The sequence below is a fragment of the Amblyomma mixtum genome, chromosome 3, assembly GCF_055824585.1.
Source record: "Amblyomma mixtum isolate Tamu chromosome 3, ASM5582458v1, whole genome shotgun sequence".
Classification (NCBI taxonomy): domain Eukaryota; kingdom Metazoa; phylum Arthropoda; class Arachnida; order Ixodida; family Ixodidae; genus Amblyomma; species Amblyomma mixtum.
Genome location: NC_143014.1, coordinates 44440649 through 44454385, shown reverse-complemented (window position 1 = coordinate 44454385; position 13737 = coordinate 44440649). Strand labels below are relative to the sequence as shown.

Genomic DNA, 13737 nt, shown 5'->3' with positions numbered 1-13737 from the left:
GCCTGCTATCCATACGACGAAAATTCGTCTGGTCAGGCATAGAAGTAAAAAATAAGATTTACAGCCACTTTGATTACGCCTTGACCGTATTGTTTGAAATGTCTTTCATTTTTGACTTGATCAGTGACTAAATCTTATTTTTCAGACCTGCTATCTGTTTCGGCAAACAATAGGTCAAAGGATATTTGTCAAGGAGTCTAATAATGAACTAGTGTCTTGTTTTTCATCTTACTTGCCTATATTGTGGCGCATTATCTGATGTGATCGGAGTTGCAGGAAACCTTTCTGCTATTAAGGTCAGTTCCTGACTGGACGGCGCCCGTGATCTCGGCAGTTAGGATAGCCAGTTAACGAGACGATGGCCAATGCGCCTATCAACGACCTCTGCGAATGCGGCCCTCAGCAAGAGCCGTGTGCCTCGAAGCAGAAATAGCGAAAGTTTTCCCGATTATATAAACCAGGTGCACCGTGCACCACGGCGTCATTGTGACTGAGGTGGGCGACATGCCAACGCCTATCACGCCGCATCGGGGTTTCGGGCTAGTGGCGCTCTATCTGCGGTTCGGCTGAGAGGTATAGCATGGATAAATCGGGCTTCCTGACGCGTCCGTCGAATGGAGAGGCTCCGCGGCGACCTTTTGGTTGCGTAATTAGGCAAGTTCAATGCCAGCCCCAGCCGTGTGTAGACATACCAAATCCCATGCCCTTTACTGATTGTGTATTAAACTGTACGTGTTAGGTTCGCGTAACTGTTGCCTATAAATTTTCATTGTGAACATATGGCGCAAAAACGGTAAATAAAAAAGTTAATAAATGTTATGGAATCAGATATACCTTTGTGACAGCTGTTCGTGGATCTATAGCGTCTTCCGGGATGAACGGAGCAGCTGCAGAAAATGAAATCATGCAGCTAACGGGCATGCACTCGTCAAATTCCTGTACATAATAAAATACTCCCAAATCTTTCGCTCCCTATTGATGTTAAGGCGTTGTAGTAAAGTGGATTAATAAACGGCGTCCGCTGTTCTGCGACGCAGTTGTTAGTTTGAAGAAAGCCTCATGCGCAGCTATCGCTCTTATAATAAAGACACCTTCTATAAACATAGTATATTTTGTAATATGCAGTTAATTTGGAGTAGGGAGTCGTCCATGCACACGATCGATGCGACAGCTTATGACACGTACGCAGTTTGGCTCAGCGTGGCCGTAGTGCGATTTGCACTTTCCAGCAAGTCCTACATTTTCTACTCAGCTAGATGCTTCACGAACTCCCCGTGTTTCATGAATGAAGTTCCTACCACACTCTGCGTGTTGCACGTCATACCGAGCGCGAGTGTAGCTTGCTTGAATTCTTTCGCTTTTGTTGCGTGGGCTGCCAATAAAGAAAAATAAAAAATTAAAGCCGTTTTCACTTTTCGCGAGTACATGCCCATGGCTGCTCTTGGTCGGTGCGCAAAATTTCTTTTTAAGATTCACATTCGAGATATTCGCTCTACACTATGTAGTGAGGCATCTGGGCCCGAATATTTTTTTGTTAAAGTTCAATGTGGTTGGTTGAAATGAAAAGTTGCAGAAAAGAACGATGCGTAAAATTCATGCTCATACAGACACGAACGAAATAGGCGGGCCTACGCTTTGAGACTGGAAGTTAAGCAATCAAGTGACTGTTGCCTAAAACGGAAATTGCAGATTACATTTAGCTGTCTGCGAGGTTCTGTTCGAAACTTAACGCCGAAATTCTGTTCTCACGAAGTTGTTGCAAAAGCTTCTATTAGGAACAATCAGTCCGGAAGGCGTCTCTTGTCACTGAAGCCTAGTTGAAGAAAAAGTCAGCCTTACAAAAGGGATCGTTAACGATAAATTATTTGCAGGCGGTGCCCATACGTGGTTATGTATTGTTGCACAATCAAATGCTACGGACAGCAGTCGAGCGTTGGTAACATAGCACGGCATTTCAGTACAGCAAAATGGCTTTATCGTCGCTCGCTTGCCGCTGGAGAAACCACGATTTTGATCGTGGTTTTAATCGTGGGATTTTAATCCCTCCGCAACGTTCGAGCCTGAATTGGCGTGGAGTGAATTACAATTGCGGCACAGCCGTATAACACCTGGTGCGCCCTGAGAACAGCAAGATGGTCAAGAAGTCAAAGAGATCTTAGCCTCAGTGAGAATGGTGCCGCAGTGCTCAGTCCACTGCGCCGGTAGCGAGTGAAGTGCAAACCGTATAATCGTGCACGGCAGTTTATCGGGCGGATGAAGATGGGGCTGGTCCAACACACTGGGTGACAGACACAGAACTCATCTGCTTAGGAGAGCGAAGCTTCGAAATGCTACGCGTCGTGGCAAAAACGTACTTGTGGATTTCAACTATTGTGCTTCCATTTCGATTTCAGTGTTTGCTAGAGCACGTATTATGTGCACGAAAGCGCGCACAATTTCTTCGTATTTCGCTGCATATGCAGATAACCCTTTAGAGTTTTCGACGTTTTTCGCATAGCTGAAAAGGGACAACTACGAGATTAACTGATAAAAAGCAGCGTTCCTAGGAACATCAAATTAAAAGCACCGAGAGAGAAAGCAGGCTTGCGACACTTGGCTGAGTGAAAACTAAAAAGATTAAAAAAAATGTTTATGGTTTATGGGGTTTAACGTCCAAAAGCGGCTCAGGCTATGAGAGACGCCGTAGTGGAGAACTCTGGAAATTTCAACCACGTGCACTGACACCGCACAGTACACGGGCCGCTAGCACTTCGCCTCCATCGAAATGCGACCGCCGCGGCTGGGATCCAATCCGCGCCCTTCGGGTCAGCAGCAGCCGATCACCATAACCACTGAACCACGGCAGGTTAAAGAAAGAAGAAAAGAAAGAAAGAAATAAAGAACGGCAGAAAGAAAGAAAGAAAGAAAGAAAGAAAGAAAGAAAGAAAGGAAGAAAGAAAGAAAGAAAGAAAGAAAGAAAGAAAGAAAGAAAGAAAGAAAGAAAGAAAGAAAGAAAGAAAGAAAGAAAGAAAGAAATGATCAGTTACGTGCAGATATGTAGGAAGATGGCTCGCTTGTCGTTTAGAAAAGCATTGCTAAAAAGAACTCTTGCTAATTAAAACTGCGTCTGCCTTTTCGTGAATTTTAGTGCCGTTTTGGCGTTTGTGAACGTCGAGCGACACGCTGCCGACATGGTACGGACAGTGGAGAGAACGTGTCGTCCTGTCCAATGCTATCTTTCAAGCCAGTCGCGGCGGACTCGGAGAGCAGAGCGAACATCGAGGTCGTCACTCCAGTTTCATCTGCTTAGCTTCTCTTGAACGGGGGTGAACCCCAAGAGCGAGGTTTCTTAAGAAAATCACAGTACGCGGTGAAATGGCTCGAAATAACTGCCGCAGACCAAAGGCGGTGTTACGCTTATACAGCAAGTGCGTGCGAGAAAGCAAGAAAAAAAAAAGGAAAAGAGCCGAGATGTCAAAAATAAGATGGGGGAAAAGTTGGAGCAGAAAGTTAACTGAGGCATGCTGCTTTTACAATCAAACAAGGTCGCGCGAGAGACGGGCGAATCTGGCTGCCTGCAGTGTAGGGCGGTTTTGTTTGTTTACTTAATGACGATAAAACAAGACTAAAAGAGGGTCAAGTCGCTGCTAAACGAACACACTGCCTGGGGCAGTATGCCAGCTCAACCGTTAAGACCAGCCTGCGCTGGTTCGGGGGGAGTCCGCGCGAAACGGAGGGGGCACCAGAAAAGACTTGTTTACACCGCACTCACATCGCAGTAACGATTTTTGCGCCGTGGTACGGCTCGTAAGAGCGTTAATTCCTAAAATTCATTTGTTCGAGTGGTGTTGTTTGGAAGCTCATCCCGTAAATAATACGTTAATCTACGCGGTTTCTGACGAGCGCCTTTGTACTAGCATTTATTCCATCATATGCTGCTTGCGTAATGAAAGAAAAGGGTCTTGCCTCATGTTGTCTCTTGTTTGCTAGGCCACGTGTAGGTTTTCAAGTAGCGAGTCAATTGTGTTTTTCTTAGACGCTCGCGCGCAAGAGTCGAACTTCATTTGTACCGTGCCCGTTAGGCTGCCGAAACGAGAAGTCAAGAGAAGAGTAACACTTCATACATGCAGAAAATATACTGGCTAGGCCTCGCCGACGACATTGCTCAGTCCAGACGAAGTAAAACGTGCGAAAACAGCTGTAGGTACATGTTCAGAAAACTCACGGCTCCGATGGCACTTTTAATTATCAGAAATGCTTCTAACAGCGCGAAAAGCCCGTGGATGCAACACTGAAATTGCAGGATGTTACTCTGCTTACTGACGCGCTCGTTGCGACGCAGTCCGCGTTATAAGCTGCGCCTCACGTGCAAAGGCAAAATAAAATTGTGACGTAGAACATTGGTGTGATATCCTGAAGTGGGAAGGCGACAGCGGACGCGTTATGAACCACTGGCATGCTGCAAAGCGCGAGAACACCGATCCTTTCCTTCTATCGCTCCCTTCCATCTTTCCCTTTCTCCTCTCCCTGTTCTTTTGCTCACGCTAGTCGCAGCTCAGGTGCTTCAGGTTTGTATGGTGGATGCCGCTGCAAGCAACATCTTTTCCTTCCATTGTTATTTTAATAATAAAGAGCCAGTAATAACTCTCATGCGCTAATCATTCCTCTGCTCCAACCATTTCAAGGAAGTCTTCTGAGCAAATCAAATCTTTATTCAGCATCATAGACGCTGGAGGACAGATCAAAAAGCCAGTCAGAATGTTTGAAACATTCGAACCCGAAAGGTCGTTTGCAATACGATAGCGGCACCGGCGAATGTGCCAGTCATCTAAGCGCGTCCAAATGACACGTGACGCTTGGATATCCAGCCGCTGAAAATGTCACTTTTGCAATTAGACTGAGTATATAGGTGTTCATGCCTCAGCGAATGGCCATTGCTGCGCGAACGGACGCGATCCAAGACGTAGATGATCCAAAACGAATTCCGATAACATAGGGAGCCAAAAGCAACTCGCTGCTCTCAGCAATTCCAGCCACATGGGAGCGAAACGAGATAGCGCAAGAAAACGGCACAGAAAAACGAGAAAGGACGGTGTAAAAAAAAAAAAACAACAGAAAGGAAGGAGAGACGCTGCACGTGCGGCGCAGCAGCGTCACCACCGTTGCCACGTGACTGGATCGCGAGGACCTCAGATGCTTCGATACATGCATCAAGGGACCAGAATAATGCTCACCATACCTCTGTGTAGGCCTTTCCAACCTTGGAGTCACCGCAGCGGTGGCACAGTGGTTCGAGCGTTCGCCTCGCATGCGGGAGATGCGGTGTTCGATACCCAGTGCAGCCGGGTACTCGCCGGTGATACAGTGGGTGCAAACTTTCCCGTGGCCTTGTGCTCGGCTTATCTGGGGTGAGTTGCTTGGGAAATGGGTCTTTGACCCTATCTTGTGTAACGAAAAATGCCTTGTGCCATGGCGCTCTTTGGCACAAATGCCCTTACCCAAAAATATTCATCACCGTCAACCCTGGAGTCGCTATACTATCCGCTGGATTGCTGTGTACACCTGGCGACTCCCATCATGCTTGCACAAGATGCACAGCAACCCAGCAAGCAGTATAAGGCGATGCCCAAGGCGTGCTTAGTAGTCCCAGGTGAGCAAAGCAGTCCAGCGAATAATATGGCGATGTCCAAGCTGGAAAACTTGTATGCAGGAAGAGCCTGTTTCCACCGCAGTAATTAAGTTTACCGCTATATGAAGCTCAATAACTGCAGAAAAAAAGAGTTTGGTTTATGGGGTTTTACCTCCCAAAGCGACTCGAGCTATGCGGGACACCGTAGTTACGGGCTCCAGAAATTTCGACCACCTGGGTTTCTTTCACGTGCACTGACATCGTGCAGTACACGGGCCTCTAGAATTTCGCCTCCATCGAAATTCGGCCTCCGCGGCCGGGATCGAACCCGTGTCTTTCGGGTCAGCAGCCGAGCACTATAACCACTGAGTCTCCGTCTGGACGCCTCCCGCGCACGTACAGTGGCGGGGGCGGGGCCAGGTATGTTCATGGAGCATGCGAAGCCATCGTCCGGTAAATCGTCAAGCCGGTATACGTCTCCGCTACTCTGTACTGAACCCCCACAGTGAGACGCCCGCTATGAAGCCCTAGTCAAGTCGGATGAATTTAAAGCGAATCTTCTAGCTCAGCTTTCAAATAATCCTGCCACTTCTATTTTACCTAACAAATGGCTGGCACTGGAGCGAAAGTTACAGCTACTGCCAGAAAATCAGGCCTCAAACAGGTTCAACGCTGTTGTCGCGTTGTAACGGCGTGCAGTTGGCCGGCAATTTTAATATCGTGTGCCGAGACATCAGGATTCGCGAAGTGACCGGCGCGATCCACTCAGAGGTCGTTATTCTATACCTTTCATTAAACGACCGTGCTTTGAGTGACACAAAAAGAGCGCAGAGACTGATCGCTAAAGACTTACACACTCGAGGGAAATATCGTTAATCGTTTTAAATTCGTTCGTTCTAACAATATCATGCGCGACTTCATTGCACTGGATATGTTAGTACTAAGTATACGGGCGTGAGCTCCATCTTCGAGCTTCAATGCTCCAATGAATATTCGTTGCTTGAGCAGAGTATCTCAAGCACGCACCAACTGGCGCCAGCCTGTATACAGACACTATCAAGATTGACCGTTTGGACTCCGATTAGCTGGTGCGAGCCTCAGTCCAAAGAGACTGCGAGCGAGACTACACGGGGCAGCTGCTGAGCACCACGTCTCCCGAGACGGTCTTGATGTGCGACGAGCTTTCATGAGGAGATCAATGCCTGGACATTGTTTTTCTCCTTCTACTGCCTGCCTTTCGCACATGCAGTGGAACATAAATGGCCTTTGTGGCAGGCGGTTTATGCCCACTTCCACTATCAGGGCACTGGCCCTGCAATCCCTCTTGTTGGCAATTTTTTACAACCAAGTTTTGCTGCACGCACCAGACGCAGGCTTGGACAGACCTGTATATCGTCACGCTGCGCACGGTGGAGGGCTGCGTAAGCTGGGCCGTCAAGGTCGAGCGCTATGAAGGTGATCTGTTTATGGTGCCATTGTTTATTTATTATTCCGAAATCCTTATATGGCTGATCGGCACTGAAACCCAATGTCCAGAAAAAGTGGCGTCCCAAAACCCGGTGACCCGGCAACGAAAAATAAAATTTCTTCCGAAAGCGCGAGGAATTGAACTCAGAACTTCCAGACTGCGAGTGCCCTCCGTAATTTTTTTATTCAACCAACCCACGATCGCTTCTCGGAACATTACAGTGAGAGGGGTATAAAAATAAGTACAGTGCAAGCACAAATTTTACGCGAAAGAACACGATGACAGACATTGCAGTACCAGCAGCAGAGTTTCACCAGACCATAAAATATAAGCAGCGCAAAAAAAAAAAACAACAACGGAACAAGCACAGTATACGCAAGATCACAAGCGGATGCACGAGCACATCATATGTCAAGCCGTTTTTCGTAAAACGCTGCCTTTAATGTTTCCGCCACTGTGTTTTCAGGCGGTGCATTTCAACCCCGCGCCTCGGACGAATCGACGGCTCCTCTTCTTCTCCCCTCTTCTTCGGGAGCAGTGTGGATGTTATAAGGTTTTTCCTCGTCCTCCACCTCCAATCAATAATGCTTTTGGAAAAAAAAAATTGGTTGTTTCTCGCGATCAGCGCTCTTATTTTTGGCCACGTTTACGCTGATATGACATATGATGTGGATCTAAGGAGTATCGTGAGTTACCAGCACTAGGATTAATAAAAATGTGAAGAAAAAATTTTAGGCGCAAGCAACACCTACGTTGAGATAACTTCGGAAATGCTATAGGCTGCTGTTAATTTCAATGACCTTGCTACGTCATTGATAGTTCCCTGTGATAAGGCGCGCTTCTCGGTTCTGTATACACTCTGTCCGGTTTTTCTGGCATGGGCATCCATCACTCATGGGTACTCAAGTGTTGATCTGACCTGTGTAACGTTTAGCAGTTTCTTAGTGGCTGGAGGGCATACGAAAATTTCTAGCTAAGAACATAAATGCGCTGTGCTGTTTGATTGTGAGGCAGTTTCGGCGATATGATCCTGGCATCAGAGACTGCTCGCGACATGGACACCTAGGTACTTAACCCCGATTACACCTGTAGGGTCGTATGTTTGTGACTGTGGGAATTACAACAATATTCTTTTTTTTTGGTGGAAAAACGCAATTAGTTACATCTTCTCTCATTTGTGGTCACATACCAGGTGGCGCACCATCTCGAAATTTTACCCAGAGCGTACTGTGGTATTTTGCTGCCGTTCGGCTGAGTCACTGAGTGATAAGTAACGCAGCCATCCGCATACAGTCGAGGTTTTCACTGAATATTTTCAGCTATATCATTGATAGAGACAATAAATAAGAACGGTCCTAAAATTTGTCTTCATGGTACTCTAGAAGTGTCCGGAACAGATGATGAGCAACATCCACTGACCAGGGTAATGCGACTGCGATTTTCAAAGCAACCTTTTTACAAATTCATTACATCGGCAAGGCGATATAGAACGCGAAGTTTATCTATAAATATATTTGTACAATAATAATGGACCCGATCGAATGCATTCTTGAAGTCTATAGGAAGTAAAAAGTTCTTTCATGGCAGCCGACACTTTTACTGCATGAAACATTGGCTGCCGGCGACGTCCTATCAGTTTTCGAACAAATGTGCTGTCGATTCGCTAATACTCCTGCGTCTCCTCAGGCGAACTCGGAGCAGAATGGCAAGTTGATACCTTAGTGTCACAAGCCCAACAAGAGATGTACTAAAAAGAGCTTTGAGGGAGTCTTGTTGCACTCCCTACGGGATCAAAGAACTGAAAGCTCACTTCCTGTCGTCCCGTCCACGTCTTCTTAAACCGCGTGCACGGCGCAGTCTGGCGATGCACTGGAGCTGCGCATCCAGGAGCTGTCGCCGGAGATGAGTGACGTGGGGAGCAACTACGAAGAGGCCCTCCACCTGCAGCAGCAGCACCAGCAGGTCCTTCAGAAGCTACAGGTAATTTTCATCTGCACAATAAAAAAAAAATGTTACGAGGACGGGAGCTGCCGTCTTCAGACCTGTTATCAACGACCACGTCACTTGTAATTTTGTCCAGGAGGGCGTTCCCGATGTTAACTTTGGATGAAAGGCTTAACGCGTAGGCACGGTAAAATGAGGGTGAGACTGCAGTCAAGCAGGAGTGGTGTAGAAATAAAGCAGAATGAGGGAAGTTCACAAATATCAAACGACACCTCTGGCACCTATCGCTCTTTTAGCTTGTGGGGCAAGTCATCAGTTCACTGACCTAACACGTGGTTAAGCCTTGCTTGCTACCCGTTCTGTAGGCATAACTTTAGGTGTTCGTCCAAAGTTGCCTTCGATATTCTGCGTTGAACGTGCTAACGAGTTGAGAGAAATTTTCACGTGGGTGGAAATTTTTAGTGTGGAAATGAAGAGAGCGTGTATATAATGTTTAGCCCAAACATTTTTTTTTCTATGCCTGACTCTAGGAATAAAACTACTGTTGGAAGTTGTGTCCACCGCATGTAGGATGCACCATACGCATGCATTATACCTATATATATCTGCGCTGCAGGTCGAACAAAGTGGCATGTCTGCCCACCGTCTTGTATGGCGATGAGTTATTGTTGTGGCGTCTGTCCTAGTGTAAACAACGCATAAGAATAACAATATTCTCCGTCGTGGACCAGCCCACCTGCCCTATGTAAACAACTGCAGGACTCACAGAGCACGCCCTTTTTTCTGCTCACTGTGCCTGCAGAACAAGCAGAGCCCCGTCGAGGAGTTGCTGAGCCAAGCTGACGAGCTGATCGCGAACCAGAAGCCGAAAGCGCAGGTACGCTTTTGGCTTCCCGACATTTTTTAACAAAACCAGAGGCTCTTGAGGTCTTGATATATGCGCATAGAAGCTTTCGGTCTGTCGTATGTACACTTCTTTGCGTTTTTCTAATTATTATTTACTTGTTGCAAACCTAGCTCCCCATTCAGTCCTATCGTTTTATCTGACGATGTCTTGTAATCGTATTCTTCGGGATTCCGGTGAATATTCAGCTTCTTCAACGATGCAGCGAACGCCCTTTTGGAATTGCAGCAAGCTGAATGCTGCATTAGTGGAATATGAATGCTACCAAGATAAGTCAGTAATCTTTTGAGCTGCTTGTGATGAAACTTAATAAGTGGTCTCATGTAACCATGTAGATATGAAATCGGTCAGCAGAGTTACATTTTTCGTAGCTGCCTCACTAAAAATACACTTTTAAGCGAAATTGTTAACCCTTTCGTTGGTTTGGTGATGTTAAACCAGTGTCTGGTTTCGATGCCCGAGAACGTCGGTAAAGGGCATCTTTATCTATTGGTGACGATTGCACTTGCTATTGGTGCAAGCCAGCAAGTTGTATGTTAACCACATGTAGGGTTAAATATTCAGCGTTTTAGCACGAAATATTATTTTATTTTAAGGCGGCTGCGTAACACAAAGTTCTTAAAATGGTTTAGTGCGCACACAAATGAGTAGCACATTGAATTTTGTTAATTTTGTTACTGTGAACGACATCTTTACTGACCGTCCATGGAAGGGAGGCTTTGAAAGAGGAGAAATGTAGGCAAGCTGACAAAGCGGTAGAATCTATTTCTGTTCAGACGGAGGGTGACGAAACAAGAGGGAGACTAATAATGTCGCGGCCGCATGCCACGCTAAGGGCTTGCTCGCTCGTTATATTTGTTACGTTTTTTTTTCGTTACTGGCCTCTGTAATCACTCTGTGTTGTATACCAACTCTGCAAGCCCGCAGAACTACTACGCAAGAGGAAGCCTGTTACTTCTGTAGCCGCGCAGGCTGCCCATATCTTCCTCCATAGTTCCACAGAATATAGAGAAAGGCCGCATTTGAATACATCGTGTCCTTTTGGTGAAATGTACAGGGGAATCTCCCAAGGTGGAGTAGATTTGTAATGAGGGAGTAATTACTCATTTCCATCCACCCAAGCGGAGCAACTGCGAAGTTTCGGAGAAAGCTGTATAGCTTTCCTTTGTAGCCGTTTGGCTGCGCTTGGGTGGATGCAGATGAATATAATTACTCCCTTATTTGTATCCCTTTGCATGGACCTCGCATCGAGCCATACCGTGAAAGGTTTATGAATTCGACTGGATCGTAGCGACGTATGTTAGAATGGCCAAGAAAAAGAAAGAAGGATGGTAGCGACAGTAGGGTTTGTCCAGCTTGCCAAGCATGAAAAAGTGCAAATAAAATAAAAAGAATCGAAGCTTTCAGTTTTGACTGCTCGCTTCGCCGAATTATTTCCCAAGCAGGCGGCTTGTGTAAGTGCAATGACTAGAACAGTCATAAGTCGGGACATTGCGATTTTGTTTCTGCGTGCAATCTCTACGGGACGCACTCAAAGAAAAAGCAAAAAAAAAAAAGTCAGCCCTGAGAGCTCGATATGCTTAACTGTGCTTACCTGCGCTCGTAAGCTGCCTAATATGTGACGAGAGAGAAAAGAAAGTGAAAACCTTGCCGGCCATTTTTGTCGACCAGGTGTATTCAGCTATGGCGCACAACCTCGGATTGGCGTGGAAGAACCTGAACGCCCAGTTGGAGCATCGAAGTATCGTGCTGGACACAGCGGTTCAATACCACGCCGCGGCCAAAAAGGTGAGTCGCTGCACCAAAGGAGAGGAGGGCTGTAGCATTGTCCGCGGAAGGAAAGCTCATCCAACACTTGTAGCGGCTCACTGGAACGCGCACCTAACTAGTTTCGTTTTCGCAGCTAACACTCAAGACAACAGGCCTCAGGGAGTGTGCACTTCAGGTGTAGTGCTCCTTCTCCTCGCCTCCTTTCTCAACCCCTTAACCCAGAGCAGAGTTGTTCTCCTCGACATATTACGGCGAATACCCAAAAAGGGGATTGGCCATGACCAGCCGGTGACTATCGGTTTTGTGGATTGGATGCAGCAGAAATGAGAGAAATATCAGAAAAAGGAGCGATTCAGATTCAGTGAAAGAGATGGTTGAGGGTGGTAAAGGTGCCTAATGAGCGTAAACCTGTGGGAGTTAAAAACAAAAGAAAAGAAGAACGGAAATATGAATAGGAGGTAACCATTCGGACATAGGTCTGGTTACCCGCCTTGTCTTTCCTTTCTCTCATTTTTTACAACAAAGCCACTGCACACAGTAATAAACTCTCTGCGATTTGAGTTACTTGGCAACTATTTAAAATTTGCGAAGTCATTATCATTAAAAAGCTATCACGAAATAAGCATTCTGCCTTTTAATCCTCGTACTGACGTTCTCAAATACCGTTTTCTCTGCACACTAGAAGTTTGGAACTCCCTTCCTGGCGTTACTCGGGTTCTGCATTTGAAATAATTTTTAGATTTTGTGAGTCGTAGTTGACATGTTTTTACTGTCCGTTTCCTTGTACATTTATTGCATCTCGCGTGCTTATGATTGTTATGATTTGTTTTTGCATTGTTTATCTCCTGCCACAGCCTCATGGGAGGCTGCAGTGCGTCACAAACAAACAAACAAACAAAAAAACAAACAAAAGAAGGAACGAACAAAAATTAGTTAATTAATTAATTGATTGATGTGTATGAGGCACCATGTGCAGCGACGACAACGAAATACATATGCCATGATGAACAGATTAACTGCATGCGCTTATAAACTGAGTCTGATTGTCGTTTTAAGTTAAGGCGTTTTGAGACGTCTCTAGAGTTTTTATCGTGTGCTTTAAAGGGGTAGAGACATCAAATTCCAAGGTTGTACAAAAGACTGCCATACGTTTCCTTTGTATGTGAGGACCATAAGAGCGAAGTATTAAATTTAAGGGAGGTCTAGAACATATTTTAATTTCATTTTAAAGTTTGTGAAAATGCTCACTCTTGAAGTCTGAGCCATCGCTAGTGCATCAATGTGACGTAGGAACAGAGAAGAAAACACAAGCAAGTATTTCCTACGTCATTGCACAGTTTTCTGACGTACGGGACCAAGTTTTGCGGTTTCGCGGCCTAGCAACCTTGGTTACGAGTGCTCACGAGTCTTTTTTTTTTCTGCACGCTCGCGAGTGCGATGGTGCTTTACGCCCGGCGTTGCCGCAGGCGATGTCGTTGCCGAAAGATCCACTTTTGCAGAGGCATATTGCCCGTGCTCTAATGTAGGAAGCATTCTCTAGTATCATGGATGTTATGTATTTTCTTGTGCGAACGTGAAGTACGCCGAGCATGCCGGCAGGCCGGCCAGCCTGGATCCCGTCTGCCGGCGTCATAAAAAGGAGCTAAAGTGTGTTCTTGACGTAAATAATAAACCCTGGGATAAGAAATGTGAAAACTGTGTCATTTTTGAGGATCGCTGACGAATACTGAGCTGCTGGCAAAGGTAACGACTGTGATACGAGCAAACTTTTTGCCACAACCGCCTCGCAGCTGCCGCTGGCCCGACGTTGCGGTCCGGCTCGCCTGGCGCCCGCTCGCTTCGCTGCTGAAGACGTCGTGGAGATTTACCATACTATTATTTTATTGTGAGATGATGCTGTTAACAGTAAAGCGATGTGTAGAGCAGGCCTTTTATTATAGCGCAGGCGACTTCCGAACCGCCGGCAGCTGCGACTTCGATGCGGAAGAGGCTATAGGCCTAGCGACGACCACGGCAACCAGGCAGCAGAAGAGCTCGTCGCCC

General features: G+C 46.3%; 1 protein-coding gene across 3 annotated transcripts in view; it reads left to right on the top strand.

Moving 5' to 3' along the window:
- LOC149349987 (uncharacterized) overlaps positions 1-13737 on the top strand; it is a 228811-nt gene that overhangs the window by 4479 nt on the left and 210595 nt on the right. For all 3 annotated transcript variants that reach the window (XM_089578984.1, XM_089578987.1, XM_089578988.1), the window contains 3 exons: positions 8934-9056; positions 9823-9897; positions 11596-11712. In XM_089578984.1, coding sequence (XP_089435110.1) covers positions 8934-9056; positions 9823-9897; positions 11596-11712 — 315 coding nt within the window. The remainder of the gene's footprint in view (positions 1-8933; positions 9057-9822; positions 9898-11595; positions 11713-13737) is intronic.